The sequence below is a fragment of the Limulus polyphemus genome, unplaced genomic scaffold (genome assembly GCF_000517525.1).
Source record: "Limulus polyphemus unplaced genomic scaffold, Limulus_polyphemus-2.1.2 Scaffold482, whole genome shotgun sequence".
Taxonomy (NCBI): domain Eukaryota; kingdom Metazoa; phylum Arthropoda; class Merostomata; order Xiphosura; family Limulidae; genus Limulus; species Limulus polyphemus.
In genome coordinates this window covers 257,182-282,810 of record NW_013666092.1, presented here as the reverse complement: position 1 = coordinate 282,810, position 25,629 = coordinate 257,182, and the positions used below count along the sequence as shown (strand labels likewise).

The 25,629-nt window shown below is 32.3% G+C and overlaps 1 protein-coding gene across 1 annotated transcript in view; it reads right to left on the bottom strand.

Annotated features, from left to right (window-relative positions):
* Positions 1–10,486: 10,486 nt before the first annotated feature.
* LOC106458536 (huntingtin-like) overlaps positions 10,487–25,629 on the bottom strand; it is a 269,635-nt gene continuing 254,492 nt past the window's right edge. The window contains exons 52-57 of the mRNA XM_022384781.1: positions 23,039–23,106; positions 21,058–21,199; positions 19,865–20,027; positions 16,754–16,914; positions 12,550–12,637; positions 10,487–11,566 (exon numbers count right to left, since the gene is read on the bottom strand). Of these exons, the coding sequence (XP_022240489.1) occupies positions 11,471–11,566; positions 12,550–12,637; positions 16,754–16,914; positions 19,865–20,027; positions 21,058–21,199; positions 23,039–23,106 (718 nt within the window). The 3' untranslated portion in view covers positions 10,487–11,470. The remainder of the gene's footprint in view (positions 11,567–12,549; positions 12,638–16,753; positions 16,915–19,864; positions 20,028–21,057; positions 21,200–23,038; positions 23,107–25,629) is intronic.

Genomic DNA, 25,629 nt, shown 5'->3' with positions numbered 1-25,629 from the left:
ATGAACAATACTAAGGAGGGGCAGTGTTGCATAAGCGAGGTCACGTGACTAGTATCACGCCACGTCCTTCTCGAACCTTCGTGAATTGTTGGGAGACTACTAGATTGAGGGTAGTCTGGTATATATAAGACTGTCACAACATGACGGAACAATGTGTGTAATTGAACGGAGTATTGTTGAGTTGAGCACGTGAGACTTTCGTTGAGAATTATAGCATTTGTTATAGCGTGACTGTTTCAATTAAGTGTATCACAAAGTTATATTCAGAAAGAATAAACCAGTTTTATTTAAGAAAGGACTTCTATCGGTAAAGTTTCGTCGGAATGAATTTACGGAAAATTAACAAACGAACGGAGACGTAACAAGTCTTTTATGTCATGACTCAAAGAATGGAATTTATGTGCTTTTATTGTGGACCCTGTATTTGTAGATTCTAAGAGTCTTATCAATAAAATGTTAAGGATAGTTATTAACTTTAAGTTTGTGTACAATTTCTTTTATAGATTTTAATCTATCTTTTTGAGTTGTACAAATCTTATAAATATGGTTTAACTGCCCATTAACAGATGCACATTTAACAGCAGAGGTTGATGTGAATGGTGGAGTGGTTTTTCACAAAGCTTATGACAAAGCCCTGTCACAAGCTTAGTGTTTTATAAAGTAATCTGGAAATCAAGGAAGGACAAAGTATTAGATTTGTTAAAGTGCTTTAAAGTGAAATTCATAGAACAGTGGAAGTTGTTTACAAATGCTTAGAAAAGCATTCAAGTACTTAAGTTACTATTCCAAACTTGTCATTAATATACCTGATCCACATGTCTGGCTTCTGATGTATTTCACTTTGAAGAATTCTCAGGTAAAGTAAATTTTCCCAAACAGCGAGAAGATATGTTCCACAGAATAACAGGAGATTCAATCAGGAAATATATTGCAAATTAATTTTGAACTCTCTATGTTTGTTTGAAGTTGAGCACAAACTTACACAATGGGCCTATGTGTGCTCTGTCGACCACGGGTATAGAAACGCAGTTTCTAGTGTTTTAAGTCCGCAGACATATCACTCTGCCACTGGGGGGCATTGAACTCTCTAAACTTGATTTTGTGAAAGAAGACTGGACACAATTAAACAGTCTTTATTCAGCAACATAGTCAAGTATGTATTTATTCATTTGGTTAGAGGACAATGCCTTCACTGGAAAAGAAGAGCTCTGTTAAAATCTGCATGAACTGTAAATCTATCAAAAAGTTCTTAAATCTATGAAGTTTTGTTCCAAACTGGGAAAACATAGCATTGTATACATGAAACAATAAGACCATACTTTCCCAGAATGACTTGAGCTATGCACATAACTGTTGGTCATTCCTATTGAACAAGGAGGCTATAGCCTCAAGGAGGAGGCAGCACCTGACTGGCCATTGAAATAGGCTGCTATTTTCAAATAAAGTATGTAAAATCTTGCAGGGACCTTTTCCATGGGAAGACAATAAGTATCTAGATCAAAAAAGAATTTAATAACTTTCTTGAACAATGGTGTATATGAAAATGAAAAATACCTGAACAACTAAAAATAAAATTCTGTATTATATAAAGATGGTAGCAAACACATAGTATGAGTGCTTACCACATTTTTACTTTCAGGCGTTTTAAATTTTAAAATATGAAACCAATTTAATTTATTCATGTATTAGTTGAAAAACTTTTGTAACTTACTCTTGCATCTGCAAAATACTTAAAAGGCAACACAAATGATACAACTCTTTAACAAAGACACAATTCAATAAACATTTAAATGTCCTTTAACAATGTTTAAATTATCACAATTTAATATTATTGAAAGGTTACAATGTATATCATGAGAATGTTTCAGTGTAGTTATCTTATAATACCCTCATTACAGACCTGCAGAATAGGAAGCAGTAGTTATAAAAAGAACAAGGTCACAAGATCTGTAAACAACCATGTGTACATATAAATATATTCCATTTTAATTGTGAGGATTACACTGGTGCATAACTGAGCCAAGAAGTAAAATAAAAACAAAGTTATGAGAACTGTTAAGCAACCATGTGTGTGTTTCAACATACTTCATTTAATTGCAAGGATTATACTTTGGTGCATAATTCAACTAAGATGTTCATTCCAATGCATGATTTCCATTTGAGAGGAAGAAGTATCAAATCTCTGTAAAAGATTACCACTCTACAACAAGACTGTCAAAAAATTACTGACTGGACGTTAACTTCTGGTTGGTAATGAGTTTGATAACAAGCATAAAGTAAACTTAAGAAATAAATGGTGTTATGAAGTCAGAATAACTGTCAAGAAGTTAATGACACATTGCTAACTTGTGGCTAATAACAAGTCCTTTATAAGCTTATAGTAAACTACGAAACAAGTGGTAACTTAAGTCAGAATAAAAATGTCAATGAGCAAGTGGCAAGGGAACATCTGCCCTCAAGACCTGTAGGTATCAGTGACCTCAAGCTGTTGAGGTCATGAGAACAAGAATTTTTGTGCAGCACCTTTGATTTTGATTGCTGAATGTTCATTATCCACGTGATGCCTGCTAATAAGCAAAACAAATTTTTTATAAAAGCTGGGTAGATTTTAGCAGTAGTCAGTTTGCATCAGAAAGCCTCAAATAGCTGTCCAGCCTGCACCAGAAGTGAATCAGTCAGCCATGCCCTCCATTTCACCTTTGCAAGTCTCTGCTTCCAAGTGAGTATAGTTTTATTTTGTAATTGAGTTTTGTAAGTTTGGGTAATAGTTTTCCTTAGGAACTTAGGTGTACAAAGTTTAGAAATGTTTAAAGGTGATATGATCTTTGGAGAATGTGATTTTCATTAAAAAAAAACCTGAATCAATTCTTATCCTTGCATAATTCTCTCAACTTAGTGATCTGTGTGAAAATGCCATAGACTGCATTTCTGGTATTTGAAATAAATACTATTTCTAATGAGCGACTGTCTTACCAATACAGCCCATTACAATACTCTTCAACAAAGCAATGATAATTTACAATACAAAATCATGCCACAAAGTGAAACACAAGAGAAATCTTCAACAACAACAAAACATGTATAATGTAAAATAAAACACCCAAAAGAAAGGAAAAAGATTTATGTGGACACACAAATACCTTTTAACAGTGAAAATGATTTCAAAATTAAAATACAATAAAACAAAACTATATCCATTAATAATAATATAAAATTCATTACACAGCAAATACCCTACAATCTTTGATAATCACAGTTTCCATGACTAAGACATGGGAAACAAAACATTTTATCAAACTCTTTAAATAAAAGTACAAAACAAAAGTTACTATTTTTTCCTATATGGAAAATATATTTCCAATAGGTACTTACCTCTTCTCACATGCATAGCTATTCTTGTTCAGTGCTGCTCTGTATATGCAAAAGTTTTTTCAGATGCCACAAGCCTTGAACTCCCACACACCCCATGATCAACATGGTTCAACTGCATCTCACATGTAAATCATCATGCAATAACCCTCCACCAACAGGAGTGTGACACAACCTCCTGACGGATGCAGCTCTCTCTATTCAATTCAATCAAACTATCACTTTGAGATTAGGTATAAAAGAAAAGCACCAGTTGTCAGTGGGGAAGAAAAGTGGGAAGTGTGAGAGAATGTACATACCTATTAGAAATATTATTTTCAGTATATGAAAATAATAACTTCCAAACACGGTACATTACCTCCACTAGAATCTCACATTGAATAGGTGAAATGACTGGTGCAAGGGATAGAATTAAGTATTCTTTGAAAGCATCTGAAGAACACTCATGAAGTGTGATCCCAGTGCAACCTCACCCTCCAGATAGATGGAGCACATGATTGGAGGATTGCACACCATTTACACAGCTGTTCACCAATATCCTACTCTGTACTGAATGTAAGTTATCACATTCAGGAAGATACCTCCATGGTCCACCACCCCAGTGGCTTGAAATTGGAAAGTGGCAAGGACTCCCACACTACACTAGAAGAACAAGTGGGGGGAGGGGATAAAACACAGTGAAGAATCTGGATAAACACCCACATTGGAGACAGTGCAACAGGTGACTATCAAAACCTTATATTGAAAAAGAGACCACCCCTGATTTATTCAATCAAATGAACAGCAAGGATGGGCAGCTATTCCCTTCTGCTTTACCTATGTAAGTCCATGTGTTAGTATGGTATGGAATGAGCATAATAATGAAGCAAATATATCACAAGGAAAAACCTACTAGTGATCTTGTGGAGCAGGTCATATCAACAGGTTGCATCATTGACCATGGTGTATTGTTTTTTATTATTTCATCTTAGCCATACAGTGTGGATTTAAGATATGGAAAGCATACTTGGATAGGTAATGCTCACTACTGAGCAGGATCCGAATCTTAAATGGGGCATGCCCCTGGAGAGAAAAATATATATATAGAAAAGATAATCACAGTTGCACCAAACTTTGAAAGATAGCAAGAGGCAGTACTCAGATGAGGAAGAAATAGCTGCTCAATGAAGATAGTAGGAGATGAATGTATGAGGAGTAGGCCACATGCCTGACTGAAGAGTTTCCTTCAACGGATGGTGGAGGTGAGACTCCAGGAAAAAGGAAACGTGTCCAGTCTTAAGTGAAGACCTGGAACAGAATTTGGAAAGAAAAAGCCAGGGAGGAATATACGGAGTAAAGCAGTTGACGATCTCAAATTGTAAGGGTAGAAGAAAGGGCACATACAGAGGTACAGTACCAGGGAATGAAAAGGTGGAAACAGAAACCACTAAAGGAGGCCATGTTTGCAATGGAACAATGAAAAGCACATACTGGACATAGAAGTCTATCTGGAGCAGACTAGTAATAAAGGTGGGAAATGGACGAAAGAGAAAATGATGAAAAGAAAGAATGACCCCCACGAGCAGCCAAAATTTTGAGTAGGAAAAACCAATTCAGAAGAACCACACAATGAGGAACTGGAAGAAATGCAAATGTAACTGGCTGGTCCAATTCTGACTGGGAAAATCCACTGCCATTGTCTGAGATGATGAATCAGAGACCAAAAAAGAAATAACCTAATGTTGGTGTAAAGTGGAAAAAGCATCCAGATGAGGAGTACCCCACTGAATGCACAGCCATCTGAAAACCTGATGGTCAAGAAATCACTTTAGTCAGGTCTTGGAAAATGATCTACCACAAGGTGAAAAGCACCCAGAACATAACACACAAGGAGATTTATCCACAGAATATTGGCCTAATAAAGGAAAGCCAATGTTCGATCAAAACGGGAACAGAAATGGGTGCACCCATGGTGATTGAAATAAGCCACAACAGTGGAATTGTCAGAATGGAGCATGAAGTGTTGTTACTGTACCAGTGTAAGGAGATGAACCAATGCATGTCATACCACCATAAGCTCCAAGATATTGAAATGGTAAGACATAATAATCTAAGAATATTACCCAGAAGCCTATTGCTGATGAACCCACACAGCTCAACCTTGGAGAGAAGCATCAGTGATTCGATGCAAAACCAGATGAGGTGGAGGAAGTGGTACTCCCATTGTTATGCTGTCCTTGTTCAACCACAAATGCAGGGAAGGAGAAAGGGTAACTGGGGAATTCAAGGGATCACAAGCAAGATTCTATGGGTCATGCAGAGACCTCTGAAGAAAACACATAAGTACCTGACCCAAAGGAATAAGGACTTCCACAGAAGCCCAAGTTCTCAAAAGCAGCAGAACCTTTTGTGCTGAAACTGAGGAAGCAGTAAATGCATGGAGAATGGAAAACATTATCAAATGGTGAAGTGGAGAAGGATGGGCCCAAATGAGAGAGGTGTTGAAAAATACACCCAAGTGAAAACATAATGGAAAGGCAAGAGGAAACTTACCAACTTTAGAATCTAACCAACACAAGCTACTACTGTCAGTAGAGTAGAACGAGTTAAAAGGAACCAGTCGTCCAAGTAATGGTGTAAACACAACTGTAGAGTATACAGAAGTTGGGCAAAAGCCGTGACCACCCAGTAAAATACATATGATGCAAGCCCAAAAGACCAGGTGTAAAATTGATAGATAGCCCTGTAGTGGACAAAGCAAAAATAGTATCTGAACTGATGAGAAATATGAATATGGAGATAGGCATTTGAAACATCTACCTTGAGCATCAATAGTCCTTGATTGTGATAAAGGATTACATGGGAAATCAGGGAAGAACCAGAAATTGGTTTAGGCAGGACAGATGAATCACTGTACAAAAAACCTAGAATAAAATCCCAGAGAAGGTTGGTTGATAGGCATGATAGATCTCAGTGATAGAAGGGTCTGCACAACCTTAGATAGACTCTGACAGGTAGTTGGATCCCAAGTTAATGGGAAGGAAGTCAGTACAGGAGACAAAGGTGGATGGGAAAGGAAAAGGAGAGGAAAAACTTGGATCACCCAAGAATCAGTAGTGAATAATCACAACAGGGGAACAAAATCAGTCAAATGTTTTCCCACCAGACCATAAACCATACAAAAGTCACTAGAACTGCTGGCAACAATGAACCCAACTATAAGACACACAATGAAATGTTGAACCCCTGGTGTTAGGAACTGGTAAAGAACAGGAGGTTGCAGGACGAGAAACAGTTATGGGAGAAGTAATGGTATCAGAATGAGAAAAGCGAGTAACCAAAGACTAAAGAGTCGAATGTGGACTCACAGAGTCTACTCATGATTTCAAAGACTCTGGAAAATCTTCAAAAACAAACTGATGGAGAAAAAGAACCATTTGGAAGTCACAAAAATATGGGGAAGGTGGAGAAATCTGTGAAAGGACAGCATCCTTCCCAATACAATCCAAAGAGCAACAAAACCATGTGTGAAGGTATAGGGCCAAATAGGAGGAAGGAGGGAAAGTGTATCCCCCCCCTCATTTTACAATCAATCACCCAATGAATGATAGCCGAAAATTTCTTATTAAACATCTCCACACCCGTAATGACACTCCAAGTTGCAGCAGTAATATCTGAAGTTGCAAAACACAAACTTCGGAATTCGTCATAAATCACGAAGAAGTCAAAAATGAGAAAAACATCAATAAACAAAGATAAGTTATTGTGGTAAGCTACTACAGAAACACTAATTGAAAAAAATGAATAAATGAAGTACAGCACAACTTTGCATGAGAAAGACCAATCATGTATACAGTGCTAGATGTTCTTGGCAAGTCTTACATTATCAATTCAACTAAGTAACATGAGATTCGTTCAGTCTGGAACATCATTTTGAGTGAACTGGTCAGCTTCGCAATAATCTCAAGGGAGTAGAACAAATCTGATCAATTCACAACTACAGTAAAGGCGATTGTCTGTCATCTATAAGATAAAGTATGCTTGCTGTTGAACTGTGTTGTATAAAGATTGTTTTATTGTTTGTTAAACTTTATGTCCAGACCATTCATTTCTTACCAAATGCCCAGTTAGTTTTAGTCGAACTCAGTATTACTTAGCAATATATCTTGTTGAACTTACCCAATTTACACTCTTGAGTAACTGGTTTAACTGCAAGTACCACAGTTTTGTAGATAGAAAATACAGAGAATATGCCACAAATGTACAAAAAATATGTATTACAATTGTAATTATTATTGTTAATATTTTAATATGCATATTAAGAATACAACCTTCTAAATGTCTTTTCTACTATATATGTTGTTATCCTCTTTAGGATGTAATCTCAGCATTTTTATAATCCTATTTTGCACATGTTCCCTTATTAAATGTTTATAACTGTTTTCTAGAAAATGAGAATTTACAAAAAAAATTACAAAATGTTTAGTGTTTTATAAACTTTATTGTCAGCTCACCCTTCTACCTATCAACCATACAAGTACAAAATTATGAATTAATGTTAGAAATATTGCCGGAATCACATTAAAACCAATTCCCGCTAGTCTATGGAAGTAATGCAAAAAGAATGCATTTAAAAATATACATTATCTTCAAAACACTTGATAAAGAAACATATTTATTAATATTTTATTTTTTCCTAGTTTGTGAGAATGTGATGTATAAAAATATGTATGCTTGCAGTATATCCAGGTTGAAAGTCTGGCAATCCATGAGAGGACTTCTAGACCTGACAACTCCCTTGCAGAACTGTCTCCTTTCAGTGACCTAGTCTTTCTCTTGGTTGTAAGCCCTTCTAGTTGTGGAATATGGAATTTCCATAACAGTGAAGCCATTTACAACTTATTTCACACAAGGGTGACAAAAGTAGAAGTAAAGGGCAATACACACTTTAGCAGAAAACTGCAAAAATATATCCTGTGGTCAAGGCACCAAAACGTTCTCCTTTCTATCACTTCTATAATATATTCAGGTGAAACTTAGTTAACCTTAGGATGATGGGATAGGTCTGAAGAATAACAGGAGATTCAACAAGATATTTATTACAAAGTAATTCTTGGTTCTCTGACTCTGTAATTTGGGAAAGAAAGAGACTGGACATGCAAAAAACAAATAAAATAATGTGCACAGGATGAAGTACAGTACCGTTACTAAATATCTAATCCTCCAAACTCTCCTAAAACCTTATAAAGATGTTTAAAAAGAATTATTTAATATTACACTTACAGGTTAAACGTTAGGCAAGTATTACTGTTTACAAGGAAAGAACTTAAAGTTCACTTACCAAACTAAGGGCTTGAGAGAGAGAAAGTTGGTTAAGATATCATACTATTATATAACACATACTATAGTACTTACATTCTCAGGATGTGTGCACCACCTAAATCACTGTTTGTCAATCACATTAAACATAAAGGACATCCACAACCTTGAGATATTACCTGACTTACCAGTGGAAGACACTGCTATCATTATCCTTGAGCAATGTGCAGTATTGCAGCAACACCACTCATTGGCAGAACAAGTATTAACAACTTATGAATGACAAAGGAACAAAGGCAGCCAGAATAAAATTAACTTAATGGCTTTCTAAAACACGTGTTATATGAAATATACATATACAAGATAAAGGATAAATAATATCATAGTACATGAAGATAGAAATTCATTGTATATTCATATATCACACATTCTTGTTTGACTGAATAGTTGGATTTTACATCACTCTTATAGAGCACTCACAGCCCCAAGCTGCAGAGCATGCTTCTGTGGTAATTGGTTGCAAAAAATGAATCCTTGAATTCAATCTGGTCTAACCATAAGTACATACCCAAATTAGTGAATGTATATTACTATTATAGATGTATATTTTAGGTTTAGCTACTAAGAGGTTGAATGTTTTTTACAACAGGCAGTTGCTGTTCATTCCAGTTTACTCATCATGTTGAACATTATTTACTTTTTAACTCAAGGGCTCATCAGAATGATAATGATATGATGATTTTCAATTACATAGTTGTTTAATATGGTTTTCTTATAATTACAAATGGTGAAATAACACCACCATAAATGTATAAAACTTGAAGACAGAAATTATGCATTATATCAAACACATTACTTTAGAATATTACAAACAAGATACATTAATGCTCAACTTGTTTCATACTTTTTAGGTCATGCTAACTGAATTGTTTCTGCTACTGTTTTTATCAGTTCAATATATATGTCTTACTGTATCCTAATGTTATGTAAGAACAATTATAAAGACTGATAAATACACTTACTAATGATGTTGTCAAACTGTTTCAGCAATGTTAAATACAGATTTCTATTTTTAAGTATTACAACATGCCACTAAACTCTTCCAATGATGCTGTCTCAATCTTTTTTCCATTTTTTATGTATTTAAACTATATAAACTGTAAACATTTTAATAAGATGATCAAGAAAACTTGAAAAAGATGTGTTGTTTAATTTTTTATAAATGTATACAACAAAGTTTTGTATTTCTTCTTTAATTTACTTCACAACAACGATAAATTTCATTTGTTTTTCTAAACAGTTTTAAAACAAATACTCAGTTGGACATATTTAATAAATTTAAATGCTACAGGAATAAACTCTCATATTAAATAATTCAAGTACTTACTACAGTGATGAATGTAACTTTCAAAATAATAACAACATTTTCTTTGTAACAGCTGTTTTATCATCTTTATGCCGTCATCAGTAAAATGGTATTTATAATCTTCACAATTGTTTTAGCTATATGCGACAACTGAAATAAGATACTGCAATTAAATGTTTCTTCAAAAATTACCAAACTTTATACAGAAAATAAAATAATTCTGTTTATTTTTGTGTGTGTTTGACTTGTATATTATATAACAATTTCACAATGTAGTTAACCTCATTACTTTCTGTTGACATCTGATTATATAAATTTTGGTTATGAGGTTATGATATCAAACACAATGAAATTTTTTTGGGTAAAATCTTTTAAGTTTTTACTTCTTTCTTGGAATGCATAATTTTACAAGTAACCTCCATAGTCATAACAATTACACAACAAAGCAACAAATCATTTAAAATTTTTTACTGTGATTCCCTTGATACATATCTATACAGTAAGCATACTCATAAAGAATATCAACTTAAAAATTTCTTTTTACTTTTCATTTTATAATGGCATATTTTTCTATATGAATTTAAGGGGAAATAATATAAATCACATACCTATAAGAACTAATGTTTAAAGATGAGTGTTAATATACATTTACCCAATATTTAAGAGAGAGAAAAATTTATGTCTGCCACCAAGATTCTAATTACAGTTGAATATTATACAACAAATCGAGCTTTACTTTATCATTTGGTATTTTTTACATATTCTGCTCTGTGTAACAACTGCTACAATATCATTAATTCTGGAATACTATTTCCTTTCTATATGTATAGAAAATTATATATATGCATATTAAGTTTCAATATGCCAAATATGGTCAAAGTACATATACAATTTATTTTTTTCCACATATAGAGATGTATTATGGGTAGAAAGGTACATTTTCTACATTATGTGACACTTTCAGAGTCCATGTCAAATCTGGACTTTATGGAATAACTGAATATTGTAAGTGCTTTAACAACATGGGAAGATTTTAATACGAACCTAAACAGCATACTAATTTACATGTTTTTTAAGTGTGACATTGTACAGTGACTACCCAGTTTGGGGCCATTATAAACCTATGAATAGTAATTATTTTAATAATTCTATTGTTTATTCTTACTTTAAGTATTTAATTACATACCAAACAGATTTAGTTTCAGAGTCAATCTGCTCATAGCAAAGTAGAGAGCAGTTTTAGCTCATAAGATAATACACAAATTATTTCTTTACACTGAACAGAGATTTTTTTTAAACTCTTGACTTTACAAAGATATTGTTAAGATTACCAGAATTGGTTTCATTAATTTGTGGCTTTACAAAGAGAATTGATCAGGTTCAGATGATCAGCAGAATCTGTTATCATCTGAAAACACCAGATTAACTAGATTGACACTAGAGACACCTGAGAAAATCTGCATATGGTGTTCCTGGTTGAGCTACTGCTTGTATTGTTGAAAGAAAAGCTTGACATTGTTCTGTCTGTGTCAGCTGTAAAGAAAAATACAAGATTAAAACCACTGTTAAAAACAGCTAATTAATTTCAAACATGAATAAAATTTCCTGATGATCTGCCTACATTTTCAAACTAAACTTTAAGTATAAATAAACGAGTACTTGTACAAACTCAAGGGTTTTTGCATATTGTTTCTATGTTTTGCAGTTGATCCCAATAACCATTGTAAAAAAATACTAAGAAATTAAACTGATGAATGGAAACCAGAAATTACAAGCTGTAAAACCAGAATAAGCAACACTTTCTATACAGGTATTATCAACTTTTTTGGAGACCACGTGTAACACAATAAATATTTGTGGTTAGGAAAATGTCTGTTTTCTTTCTTTTTTTATAAAGGCAACCTTGGTTTGTTGATGGCCTATGGTAGAAAATATTTCCAATAACTACATTTAAGGAAGTAGATTGTGACTACAGATCTTCCTAGGTGTAAAAACTACATAAAATGAAACAGTCACTGAAAACAACAGAACAGTCTTAAAGTTACAGTAGTAGCTTGATATTCAAATTAAACACATGTAAGTTGTATTTTAATGTTGCTGTAGTAATCTTAATTGTGAATTAAAAACCTGTGAAATAGTATTTAAATATTACATTAGTAACTTGATATGTTAATTAAAAGCAGAATAGTATTTAAATATTACAGTAGTAACTTGATATGTGAATCAAATACTTAAAAATGTTATTTGTACAACTGTAATTCAATTTTTGAAAAGTGAATAACACACTAATAAAAGAGTATTTGATATGATTGTTCTTCAAAGGTGATTTGTATGCAGAGTTTTAGTGTGAATTCACTTCTTCTAAAAATGTTGATATTTTAATAAATTCTATTCTTGCTTTGGTAATTCCACACATTTCAAAAATGAAGGATACAACTTATTAAACTGGCATAGAAAACAACAATTTGTACATTTGTCAATATTTAATATTCTTATATCTCTGGCCAAACACCAACCTGATTCCTGAAGTCCAATCCAGCGATACAGAATATTTCTTTGTCATGGTCTTCTAGCTTACCCATCCGTTTTTGGACATGAGGGAAGCTTTACAAACTGTCAAGGTTAAATTGAGATACAATTTACATTCACTATTTTATTAACAGTATTCAGCCAGAATATCCCCAAGCTCTTGATGTACCCACCTTACTGTCTTTGCATGTAAATTTTATGGTGTGTTGCTGTACCTGCCATAGCCAGCTAGTTGGAACCAAGGTGCTACAAGGATTTTCATAAAGGATGGTTATTTGATAACGAACTGGTGTTATGACACTTTAACCCGTCTACTTGCACTGATATCTATGTAAGTAATATGTTGAAGAGATGTAAGACAACTAGGATATGCTAAAGAGGAATATTATCTTGAGCATTAAAAATTAATTATTTGTTGATTCATGTGAGTTTGATATATTTTATGAAACAAAACCACACAGCTGACAATAACCTCAGTGTGCAGGAAGCTCCATAATGCAAGATTTCATGAACATGCTACTCATCACTTCCATGAATTCAAGGTTTCAGCTCTCATAAAATCTTGGATACCACATTTTTGGTTAAGAATAATGGAAAACAATAATGTGAAGCAACAAATCTCACTATTCGTTTGCTGCTGTGATTGAATGAATCTGGGTTTGATTGCAACTTGGAAAATGCTTTGTATTTGTGATGTTCTAAATCAGAAAATGGTGGGATTAGTCACATGTTATGGGCCCATTTTAAATAGTTTGGACATGATCCTTTGGTAACAGTTACACTGTTATATTTTGAACAATGTTGTATTGACTGTTTCAACAAAATTCTGGAAAAAAGGACAATACTTCAACCACTATACCAAACTCCATACCATGTCTGAAATTAGCTTTGAGACACTGAATCCCAAATATCACAATATCTGGAACTACTTTGAAACAGAGGAAGCGATCTATACTATTGATATGCACCAACATATAGGTCGTGATAAATATTAGACATGGGTCTACTCCTTATTAAAATGGGGCCCTAATGGAAAAACATGACACCCTCTTTCTCATGTTGTTCTAATTTAAAATGTTTTGTAACATTAGTTGTAAAATTAAAACTTTAAGAAACTAAACATATTGATATTAAAATATCAGTATCTGCAAAAACTAAATGGATTTATATGGTCGCATACCATTTAACTCTCTCAATACGGGCTCAGTCAATTTGACTGACCACGTGACCTTTTTGTACTCCTATAGTCTTTATAGATTTGATACTACTAACTTTTAGTATAGTATATATATCTTCACAAACTTTGGCAGTCTTTCAGTAAACATTATAAGTCTTTCACATGCAAGTCATATTTTTAGTAAAGTATTATTAATAAACTAAAAATAGATTTGTCCTTGAATATATCGAGTATTTGTTTTGAATAGCAACATGTGCAGAGTGATTTTCATGTTATGATCAGATTTGATTTGTGTAATCTCAGAAACCTCCTAAATACATTTCAAATGCTTGTTTTCAGCAAAACTTTATATTTTATCTGTTATTTTCTCTACCCTAACTTTATAACAATATTTGTCAATTTGACTGACCTCGTAACAACCAAAAAAAATCTAAACAAATCTAAATTACCCTTTCTTTCTTTCCAGAATGACTTCAAATTTTAACATGAAACTACATTTGTTTATCCTAAGTATCTTTAAACTTGTAACAGCACGTATCTATTCATAATTAAATTTTGTTTTATTGCTCCTTTTATTGCCCTTTGAACCATGTCTAACTACTATTAGTGCCATAATAAGTTGTAAATCACTTGGGGAACGTGGAGCTAAGTTACACTATAGAATTATGTTACCCACCAGCTGCTCGAGTGCCTGCCTCATGAAACATTTTTGTATTATTATTATTATTTATTTTAGCTAATCTAACCTTAACTAACCTAAAGATATCCCTACTTTTACATTTTAGTAAACTTTTATAATAATAAATAAAGAATAAACATGATAAACAAGAAATAAAGTACTTACCAGAATGCTCTTTTTTCTTGCTCTTGATGATACTTAGCCCTACTTTTTCTTATACTACTGGTAGTAATGCACTAAATAATTATTATTTAATTCTGTAATGATCAAAGAACATAGACTAATAACATGCAAAAAATAGACAATTTCCCCTGATTCTCAGAATTGTTCTAGCTTTCTAACTATGTGACAAGAATTGTTACAAAATCATCTAAGCTAGTCATTATCTTTCCTGTGGGAACAAAGCTTGTACTAACAGTGAAATTGACAATTCTACGATCAGAAAACAATTTTATATAATGTGTCACTTCATAGATGAAAACCTTGGCTTTCTATTGGTTATAGATAATATATAATTAAAGATAAGAGAGAGCTATTAACAAATCCTGAAAGAGAGGATGTGACAGGTGTGTGTGGCAGGAAGGGTCTGATTTTCTATTTGATAGCTCTGTAACCAAACAAAATGGAAGGCTATAAAAATCATGGTTTGTCTCAGCAATGACGATTTTATAGTCAGTAATTTATGTTAAATTTCGTAGTCATTGGAGGGATAATGGATAACACAGAGAAAAGAAGATGCCTAGAGAAAACGTGTCACACTAGGGGAAATTCAGTATTTTTTTAAATATTGCCTTATAAATTTAAGAACTTAAAACTTATATACTATTAAAATATGGATTATTAGCTAAGATGCAAGTCACTAAAACCTTGTGTCATGCACAGTAAAAAATGTTCACGGTGATGGGGTTAAAACAGAACTAACACATTATTGGTGCATCTATTAAGTTACAAATACATGTTTTACAGGTAACAAAACATGCATCTTCCAGTTCACACAATAACTTTGTGACTGAAATCACCATGAGGTTTTATAAAAGAGTAGGTTTTTAAAATACCAGTTTAAAGGGTTATAAACTTCAATTGTTGCATGAATAAAGCATAATATGCAACACATTCACTAAAATACCATACAAGTCAGTTTGGAAAAGATGAGGTAAGAATACATTTTCACTCGATTAACTAAGTTCTTTCTCAACATATCTACATATGTCAAATTATCCTTATAAATTCAACTAAATGACAAGGTGCTTTAAAATTACTAAAAAAACAATAATTTTTGGAACACATTTCATGGTAACAATTGTATATAGAACAAAAAAAGAAAGACAGTACTGTCTTTGTAATGACTATATCTAATGGAAGTCTTGCAAAAGTAAATGTATGTCAGCCAATAAAGGAGAGGCATCTCTTTTATCAGTTCTCTGAATGCATGGGTAGACTTAGGCAACACAATGTATATTAATTGGTTCAGTTTTCCTAAAATACAGTAACTGTGTTCTCCTGATGTAATTGAGAGAAAACTAAATGAAATAAGTTTAATTTTCTGAAGCATAAATGCCTATAGTTATTTAAATACGTAAAAAACGTAAAATACAGTAACTGTATTCTTCTGATGTAATTGAGAGAAAACTAAATGAAATAAGTTTAATTTTTACAAAAACTCATCATCTCATACACTATTAATTTTTTAATAAATAAAAATCCTGTCTTCCTGATATTAAAAAAATTCTTATACACATTTTTATTACTTTCTTAGATATTACAAACTAGCTGGAGTACCTGTCTAGTGGAAAGAAGTTACATAAGTTCATAATTAATGAAAGGTTATCTTAGGACAGGAAAGGCTGCTATTCTTATATGTAATTGTAAAAACTACAAAACACAAAATGAGAAACTGCGAATCTGCATGTATCTCCACATGGATCCAACAAACCTTCATGCCAAATTTGGTGAAGTGAAGATCCATCTACAGGGGGTGAAGTAGTGGTAAAAACTGCAATAACGCCCATAAAAAAATGCAAAAGTGAAAATTTGTATGTATCTCCCCATAGACTCAATTAACCTCAAAACCAAATTTGATAAAGATCCATCTACAGGAGGCAAATTAGTGGTAAAAAATGCAAAAACACCCATAAAAACCACAAAACTAAAAATTTGTATGTAACCCCACATAGACTTAATGAACCTCCATACCAATTTGGGTGAAGATCCATCCAACCCTGCAAAGTAGTTACAAGGACATACAACAGACAATACTATTATATCTATAAAGGTACAAGAAGGATGCAGTTTTAGCCAATTGAAATAATTAAAATCTATTACAAAACAAGGATACAGAGATCTTAACCAAGGAGTAGCAGTAGCACTGACAAAGAAACAAGTAAGACTCCATATCGCCATAGAAACTGGTGATCGCTGGGTGAAGTTAGAAAGAGATAACATCACCCAGTCATGGATTACTTCTTCTAAAGAATGTTGATGAAGCCAATCAAAAACCTGAAAATACAAAATTACATGTTTTTATACCATTTCTGATTGTTGTCTGTGCTTAAATATAGCTTGTTACAAACAATAATTACAGATCCAATACATATAAATGTTCAAAATAATTCATAGAGACAAACTACATATTATGGCTAGCTAGCTGTTTTCTTCTTATTACATTTAACATTGTTATATAACATTGGTCAGGTAAGGTTATATTTTACTTTTTACTTATTGTTTTCTATCCTCCTAGAGATAGTTTTTTGTTTATGCCATGGGAAAGTTAATGCATTCAACATGGCAAGCCTTAAACTAAAACATATGGTATTAATTGTTACGGTTAAAATTTGGTGAAGTGTGATGTTAATCAGAGTGCAAGTTCCAAAGAAATATACATCAATGACTAAAGTTCAATATGGGAACTAGTGTTTGTGAGTACTTAAGTAAGGTATGCAACTTTGTTTATTCATTGTTACTTTCACCAATAATATCAGTTCTACTAGTTACTATATTGATTGTAATTAGTTTAATTTGTCATTCATTATTATACTTTTTCAAGCTAAATGCACATCATACGACAGGAAATAATGATCAATCTTTCTTCTCAAAATTAATTATAACCTAGTAATAATCTGTGTATGGAAAATGTCTATCCTATTTCTAGTATTTCAGAAAAACAACACTTATTTATATATGTACGGCCATCTCCTTTAAGTATTGCTTGATTAGCATTTTGACTTCTGTTATGTTCAACTGTTCTTCTTGAAAAATCATTATAGACTGAAACGTGAAAACAACTGATTATCAAATATATATTCCTACTTAGTCTACTGTGTGACCTTGCAAATCATTAATTGTGATGGTAAAGGCAGTGAGTTTTATAATGCATTTTGGGGTCTTCTCTATGGACTGTCTTCTTGATTTTGGCTTTATTAGCCTGCTCAGCTGAAGAAGCATGCTTTAATTTGGGCATTTTCAAAATTGAAATGTGCTGCAGGTAAAACATGCAAGTTATTATAGAGTTGTAGCCGAGAGTTACGATTGGACAAAATTTGGTGATGTTGCATCAGCGTGTCTCCTTGACAACTAACCAAACGTAATGGGGAATTTCAGTCAATGATTATATTTTTTGAGAGCCGGCAATACCAAGCATGGGGCACATGTATACCCGATTTGATTTTATTACTCATCACGATCTAATTATATGCTCAAAGTTGCTTGTTGCAGCAGAAAGCACTGTTGTCTTGTACAAGTTGCGTGTCGAATGGTACCGCAATGGCTGAGACATTGGGGTGACAGACGGATGGCTTTCTGTCTTTAGATAGTAGATTATAAAGATTGATTTGCATTGTTAGCATAAATTATACTTAGAACTGACCTAAATCTCCTAAACTGGTTGAACCTTGTGAGATATTATTGGGTTTATCGCTGAACATATTGTTAGTAATGAGGGTACCCAACATATGAAACAATGCATTCTAATCTTTATAAGTATACACATTAAAAAAGCATATTTAATGAGCTATACTAATGGTTAGGTTGATGGTTTTTAGTTTTGCTCTAAGTTTCTAGCTTACACAATCATAAGTTATTATTATTGATTACATACTGACACAAAATAAATCAATAATAAATAAAGACTGCATACAAAAATAGCATTACCTATTTAAGGCATATAAATTAAGTCTAAACATTTTCTATCTTCTAAAACAAAAATGATATACTAATGATAATTTAATGCTCAACATCAATAAAATATACATATATAAAATCATTTGTGGATACAGTATACAGCTACAATGACTGACCACTTTAATAGGAGTTCATTCACACATTTACAGAACACTCAGTTAATTAATATGCAATATAGATTGAGTATGTGATGACTGAGATAGGTAAGTATGTAAGATGGTGGGAGCTATTCACCTTTCAAAAAGGGCATTGTAGTAGGTGACCATCTACCAGGAAAATTATTACCAAAACCACTGCTTTGATCACCTATCCAAAGAAACGTATTATTAGTTTATCAACTGTGCCAAATGAAAGTGAACATTTCTCCTTGGAAATCTGTAGTTACCAACTGTTAATGACTGACTATGGGAAAATAAGATTGGACAGGTATATACAGTACAACAGACATAATAATGTGTTCCAACTGAATTATTTCTTCAATAGTAGTTAGAAATTGACTATACTTTCTGAAAGATATTAAAAAACTTCATATAAAGTCCAACAACCAGCCCAAAACTGCTTTCATCAGATTCAAAGAGAATACAAGGCTTCAGTGATGTGTAAAGTAAAAATGGTAAAATAGTGAACAATGAATGACTGAAAGCAGATATGTTCTTTTAAGCCATATTTCTCCCCTTTCTCTAGTGACACTATACTAAAAATATGGATAAAACTAGATGACATACTTGACCTCGACCTTGCCTGTATTGTTATAATAATGTAAGCTGTTGGAGGTGGTATAATGGTGTGGGAATTTTTTTAAGGTTTGGGTAGGATAGTATGGTTTCTTTCTTACCTATCATGTATGGCCAAGGGTACAAAACTTTACTCAGTTTGTACTGTTGGAAACTGGTATAAAAAAAAAATAATACTGACTTCAGTTTTCATGGCCAGCAAAATCACTGGATTTCAAACCAATTGAGTTTCTTTGAGATTAACATGAATATATCATCCCCCACTATAATATTTTGTCAACAGACTACAACTGAAGAACCCATTTTCTGGCATCTTGTGGAGTTTGTTGTAACAAGTTAATGTTGTTATCATAGTGAAATATGGTCCAACCAAATATCAGATAGGGAGGGGGGGGGGGGTAATAGTAAAGTGGCCACACAGTAGTAACTACTACATACAAGTTTATTTTTCCTCATATTTAGTTAAAAGTCTTTTAAAAACAATAGATAAAACTGCCAATTAAAACAGATCAAAATATAAGTTTAAGGTAGCTTACATTAAATACCATTCCTGCTAACAACTGTGGATGAGGTTGTTGACTAGACAAAAACTCTCCTATCACTTTATTAAGTACATCTTGAGCTGGGAAAAACTCCATCAGGCAATAAGGAAGAACCTTGCATATAACTTCTGCTTCAAATGGATAGCCTCGCCTTATCCTATATGACATAAATATTACAAATATTGCTGTTAACACAAAAAAAAACTAAAATTAATTTGTTTAGTTTGCACAGTGCTGAAAGGAGTAGATTGGACAATATTTACAAATTATAAAGAGCTAAAGATATATTTATAAATGAAAAGAAAAACCTTTCAAAGTACTTATGAAGACTAATAACACTGCATACATTTTCTGGACTATTGTGGTGCTTTTTAATTTTTTGGTTATAATAATTTGTAGTTACATTTTGCATACAATTTTGTTTGCTAGAATTAATGTCTACATGCACTTCTCAAAGGAATTATGCGAAGATGCTTTCTAAGATTATTATTAATTTTTAAAAAGTTCTATATTTTTTAATATTAATTATATTCTACATAATCATGTATGTATACCTAACTTTTACAGAAATATGAAATAATATCTTATAATTTGGATGATAAATCCCATGCTGTAATCAGCTGAGTACTGCAGTATTGAACTGTAATAGATTTCATAATATGAAATAACAGATGTTATCCAACTCAGCTTTAAGTGTAGGAAAAAACCTAAATGTAAATTTACCCATTTTTGAACCTAGATATATTTCTTGAATATTTACTAGATGATGCCTCTGCATGAGATGACTAAAGATGATGTACAATATAATCTGAACTCATCAATAGCTTTTTTCTGCCCTTGGTAAACACAAGAAAGCATCTACCTTTATATTGCCAATTTATAGCACAATTAAATAAAAGCTCTTTAATAACACATAATTACCCCTAACAAAGTGATCCATGTATAATGCTTAAAACTTAAATATCTATACATAAACAATAAATCTTCTATACTGTAGTTAATTTATATTTCTAATTCTTCAAACTTTATTGCTTCTTTTAATTAAAGTTTAATTATTGTCAAACAATCAGCATTAGAATAAACAGAAAATAAACTAAAAAGTTGGGGATCAACATGATAATTTTAAAATCTACATTTTAGATTTACAACATGATAAAACTCAGTAGAAGTGTGATAATCTGTCTAACCTATCAAAAACGACTGTAACTCTTTCCATTGCAACAATCAGCTGTTCTGGATCTGTCTGGATAGCAACATCACTAGAGTCTTTTGATACTACTTCTTCTACTGTACTTTTAAGTCCTGGATTCCACATTTCTCTGGCTTCTCCTAAAGCAAGGAGGTCAAATGTGAAATTAAAAATAAAATTGTTTATTATAGCTGAAAATTAATTAACCTTCTCTTTTCTTTTTTGCAAAGCCAGACTAACAAACACACACACACACACACACACACACATATATATATATATATATATATATAGTCAAGTTTTTGAATGCATTGTGGATTAGATGTAGACCATAACTAATAACACTTCAACTAAACTACAAAAGGGTCAAGATTTTTTAAGCTGTGAAGTAACAGACCATAGGATGGCCAAGGTGACTGGATATGAAAATTGTTACCACAATTTCTGCTCACAAGGGTGGGAACACGGTAAAGTGGCCAATGCTGAAAAGAGGGTAACTTTCAAAACAGAAAGGTAAAAAATTTTGGTCACAGAATCCAAAATTTTTCTCCCTTTTTGAGCAGTCTAGGCACCTTTATTTTTGCTGTTTAAGCAATATAATTACATTTTATCATTTGGAAGTAATACATATCAAACAAAAAATATGCAAAATACATTTGCTGAATCAATTAGATCTGGAATAATGATAAACAGCAACAAACACACATTAATAATATAAGATCTGCTATTTAATGTGCTTATCCTCCCTGTGGTTGGTTCGTCATGTGGAAGTGTATGACTATTTAGTTGTAATGTGAATAATTTGTTCAAACAAAAATTCAATAATGTGTGGAAAATCATTTGTCAACATATAACATATATACTTCTGTCAGTCCACAACATGGGACATTTGTTGTGTCAGCTCACATGGGACACTGTTCTGCAAAAAAGTGTGGTCAGTTCTTCCTTCACCTAATGTATTTATAATTATTTTACAAAATTGACAGTGAATCATTTATTATGAGTAAATTGAAATAAACAGCAACTGCCTGTTTTAAAAAACACAAGTGTGGAGGATGATGTTTCCAAAGTCTTCCATCTTTAGGTACTGAAGATGAAAGATGGAAGACTTTTGAAACATCGTCTTCCATACTTGTGTTGTTTACAACAGGCAGTTGCCATCCATTCCAGTTTACTTTTCATGAATGCTCTGCTTAAATAATCTATCAAAGAATCATTTATTGTTATGAATTAGCAAATGCAATATAAATTCTTCCAGGTCAATCAGGTAAAATGACTAAATTTGAGGTCTTGAAATTGGTATGCTAAAATTCTAAACTTTTCAAGATTTTACAATATTTACATATTTTCTATTGTTAAATCTTTGTAGAAAACATGAGAAAATTTCAGTTTACTGTTATACTTGTGTTTCAATCATACTACTAATGGGAGTCTGAATTGGCCACAATGTTCAAGTCACCATCAAAAAAGAAATATATGAGATGAAAGCTTCCTTTGCAAGTTATAAGTCTTCTCCTAGAAATGTAACTTTTAATTTCTCCTACCATGTCATTTTAAAGGATAAAATTTGAATAAGCTTTTTGCCTATAGAAAGCTGGATGATTGGAAGGGTGTAATAATAATAATAATAAACCTAAGGACACATTTCATACATCTCAAGTAGTTTGTATTTTACTTTGAAGCAGAACTCTTGATAAGTCTTTTTATAAAACACTTGTTGGTTAATGAAGCTTGGAACTAATATCTTTGACAATTTAAACATTCTGTTGGATTTTGGAAAAATAACAGAAATTCCATTTTTCTCATATGCACACTTTAGTTACAAAAGAGTTTAATTTTTTAACACTTGCTAGATAATATAATTTCAGAGTACCATTTTGCCACTTCAAAATACAACTAATACTTCTAAGCAGCTACACACATTTCTGAGTCAATTGATTCTGTTAGACTAAATTAATTTTATAATGTGCGATTCCTACCTATATACATTGTAGACAACAAAAGACCTAGTGAAACTAAACCTTCAACAGGACTGCCTTGTCTTATCCTGAAAACAAGTATATAATACAAGATAAGTAAAAAAATATCAAGTTTCTACAGCAGTAATCAAACCATAACAAAGCTGTTCAACAAGAGCTACTTGGCAGAATCAAGCTTGTTTGTATTCCTTTTGAAATCTTTGTTTTAAATGTATCAGATATTGAATATTATCCAATAATAAATCTATAGATTTATTTTAAACCAATGATTTTCAAAATGAACTTGCTTTTACAATGAAGCTTTTCCTAGAAAACACATTAACAAGAAGAAATCTAATATATCATTTTGGCATAAGATTTTTTCTACTAATCAGAATCTCATCAAACACAAAACAACTTTAATTTGAAGGATGTAAAATTATTCTGTTTAACTATTTGCATGTCTCATGATTTCTCTGAACAAAAATACCATAAAAAACACCATTATACAATCATTACAAAATAATTAAGAAAATAATAAAAGGCATCACTGAAAAATACATTTTTACAACATATATATAAGAAAACTGTACGAAAACTAAATATGATCTTTACATAATGAACTTTACTTCAACCAGACCACACAAGGACACTGTAATTTCTTTATAGTGGTCTATAAGTCCTTATGAAGTATTACAGATTGTAATTTTCCCACAATTGTCAATAATGCTTAATGTTTAAATTGAAACTTGCTCTAGGTCTGTTTTGAAATAAAGAATGAAAAAGGTTAATGAAACATAGTGACAAGCTCATTTGGACAGTTCATGATACAAAATACATGTAGACTGATAAATACCTAAAATAATAAAAAAGGAGGAAAAACAAAACTGAGAGAAAGAAAATACAGAAAATGAAAAACTAAATACTTTATAAAGGTCTACACATCCAGAGGAAGAAGAGACACAAGTGAGGTGAGAGTTTGTGTGTTTATTTGTAATTAAGCACAAAGCTACACAATGGGCTATCTGTTCTCTGCACACCATGGGTATCGAAACCTGGATTCTAGCATTGTACACTGACATACCGCTGTGCCATTGGGGGAAGGGGAGGGGGAGATATTCAAGGGATAAGAGCGCTAAAAAAGAGAGAAAAGGTCCAACCACAGGCAAGAGAAACGGAGTTTAAGTTTGGAGTAACTAAGAGTCAATATGAAAGAGAATATAACAATCAGCCAAGGGAGGAAGAAAAGAAATTTTTAGTGTTGAAGTGCATCCAAGAAGTTCATCTGAGAACCAGCAGAAACAACTGGAGTAAAAGAACAGTCATGTAGCTGAGTTAACAGAGCAGCAAAGGACAAATGTGAGTGTTACTTGATCCTCATCAGGGATAGAAGAACAAGGAGCAAAGATGAGTTTTGGAAAGAGCTAGTCAAAGGCATCCAAAGACAAGGCAGGCTCAACAGAAGTTAAAATACGAGGCCATGAATGATGTAGAATAGAACCAACAAGGATATACAATGGCAGTAACATTGCTCACCATCACCGTAACTCCAATTGCCATTTAAAGAAAATAAGACAACTTCTACGGAGGAAAGTCTGGACCTTGGGAATGTTCATAAGGAGTCATATTCAATAAGATCTATGAAAATGGAAAGTATCAGTATTATTATTTCTATGTTGTTGTTGTTGTTTTCACTAGGTATGGTATGTCTGTGGTACCTAGACTGTGATCACTTTTGTATTGAGAAAACTGAGATTAATTATTACCTTCTGCTGAAACCTGAACACTGGGTTAGTGATGATGGGGAATTATGTCAAAAAACCAAATCACAGGCTCCAGAACAAGTGTCCCAAAATCATGTAGTTTGGTTAAGAGAATAAATCAAAGTAATATAATAGAAGATAATAATTCAAATAAGAACTTCTAACTGAAATCAATTTAAAAGCCTGTATCATTATTTCTAGAAATAAAAAAAAATTGAGGTAAGAAAGATAACACTTTGAATGTTAACTAAAAGTTGAAAATAATAACTGAACAAATTTAGTTAGTCTTTTTTTTTTCTAAAAAAAGAATCTGACTGAATACTCCAGTGCCGAGAAAAAGAATGAGCTTTTGGTTTATGTTCAACTCAGGACACATCTTGTGCAAACTAACATTTACTGGGCAATATTTTCATTTTGACAGCTTTTTGCCTTTTGAGTTTAAGAAGAATTTATAATTTAATTCATTAAGATTATAATTTAGTTTCTTCCCTGGATTCCATGAAGAAGTACAAAATATAAAGTTTTCAAAAACTAAAGATATAGTTTCTAGTATTCTACCTTGTACTGCAAACATGCAATAGAATTGAAGAAAAAGATTAAAGCAATTTTGAATTAAAAAAACTTATCCACAAATTAAGTTTATAATTGTTTTCATACTGATATGTCATATATGTAAGTATTATAAATTTAAAGACAGGATCCCTAAAATGCATCGCTATTACATCATCTATAAATTTACATGTCCACGGTGTAACCATGGTTATTTGGGCTCTACAATTCGTTGTTTGAATGCAAGTATTAAAGAACATGTTCAAAATATACTACACAGCGTGGTCACAAGTAAATAGA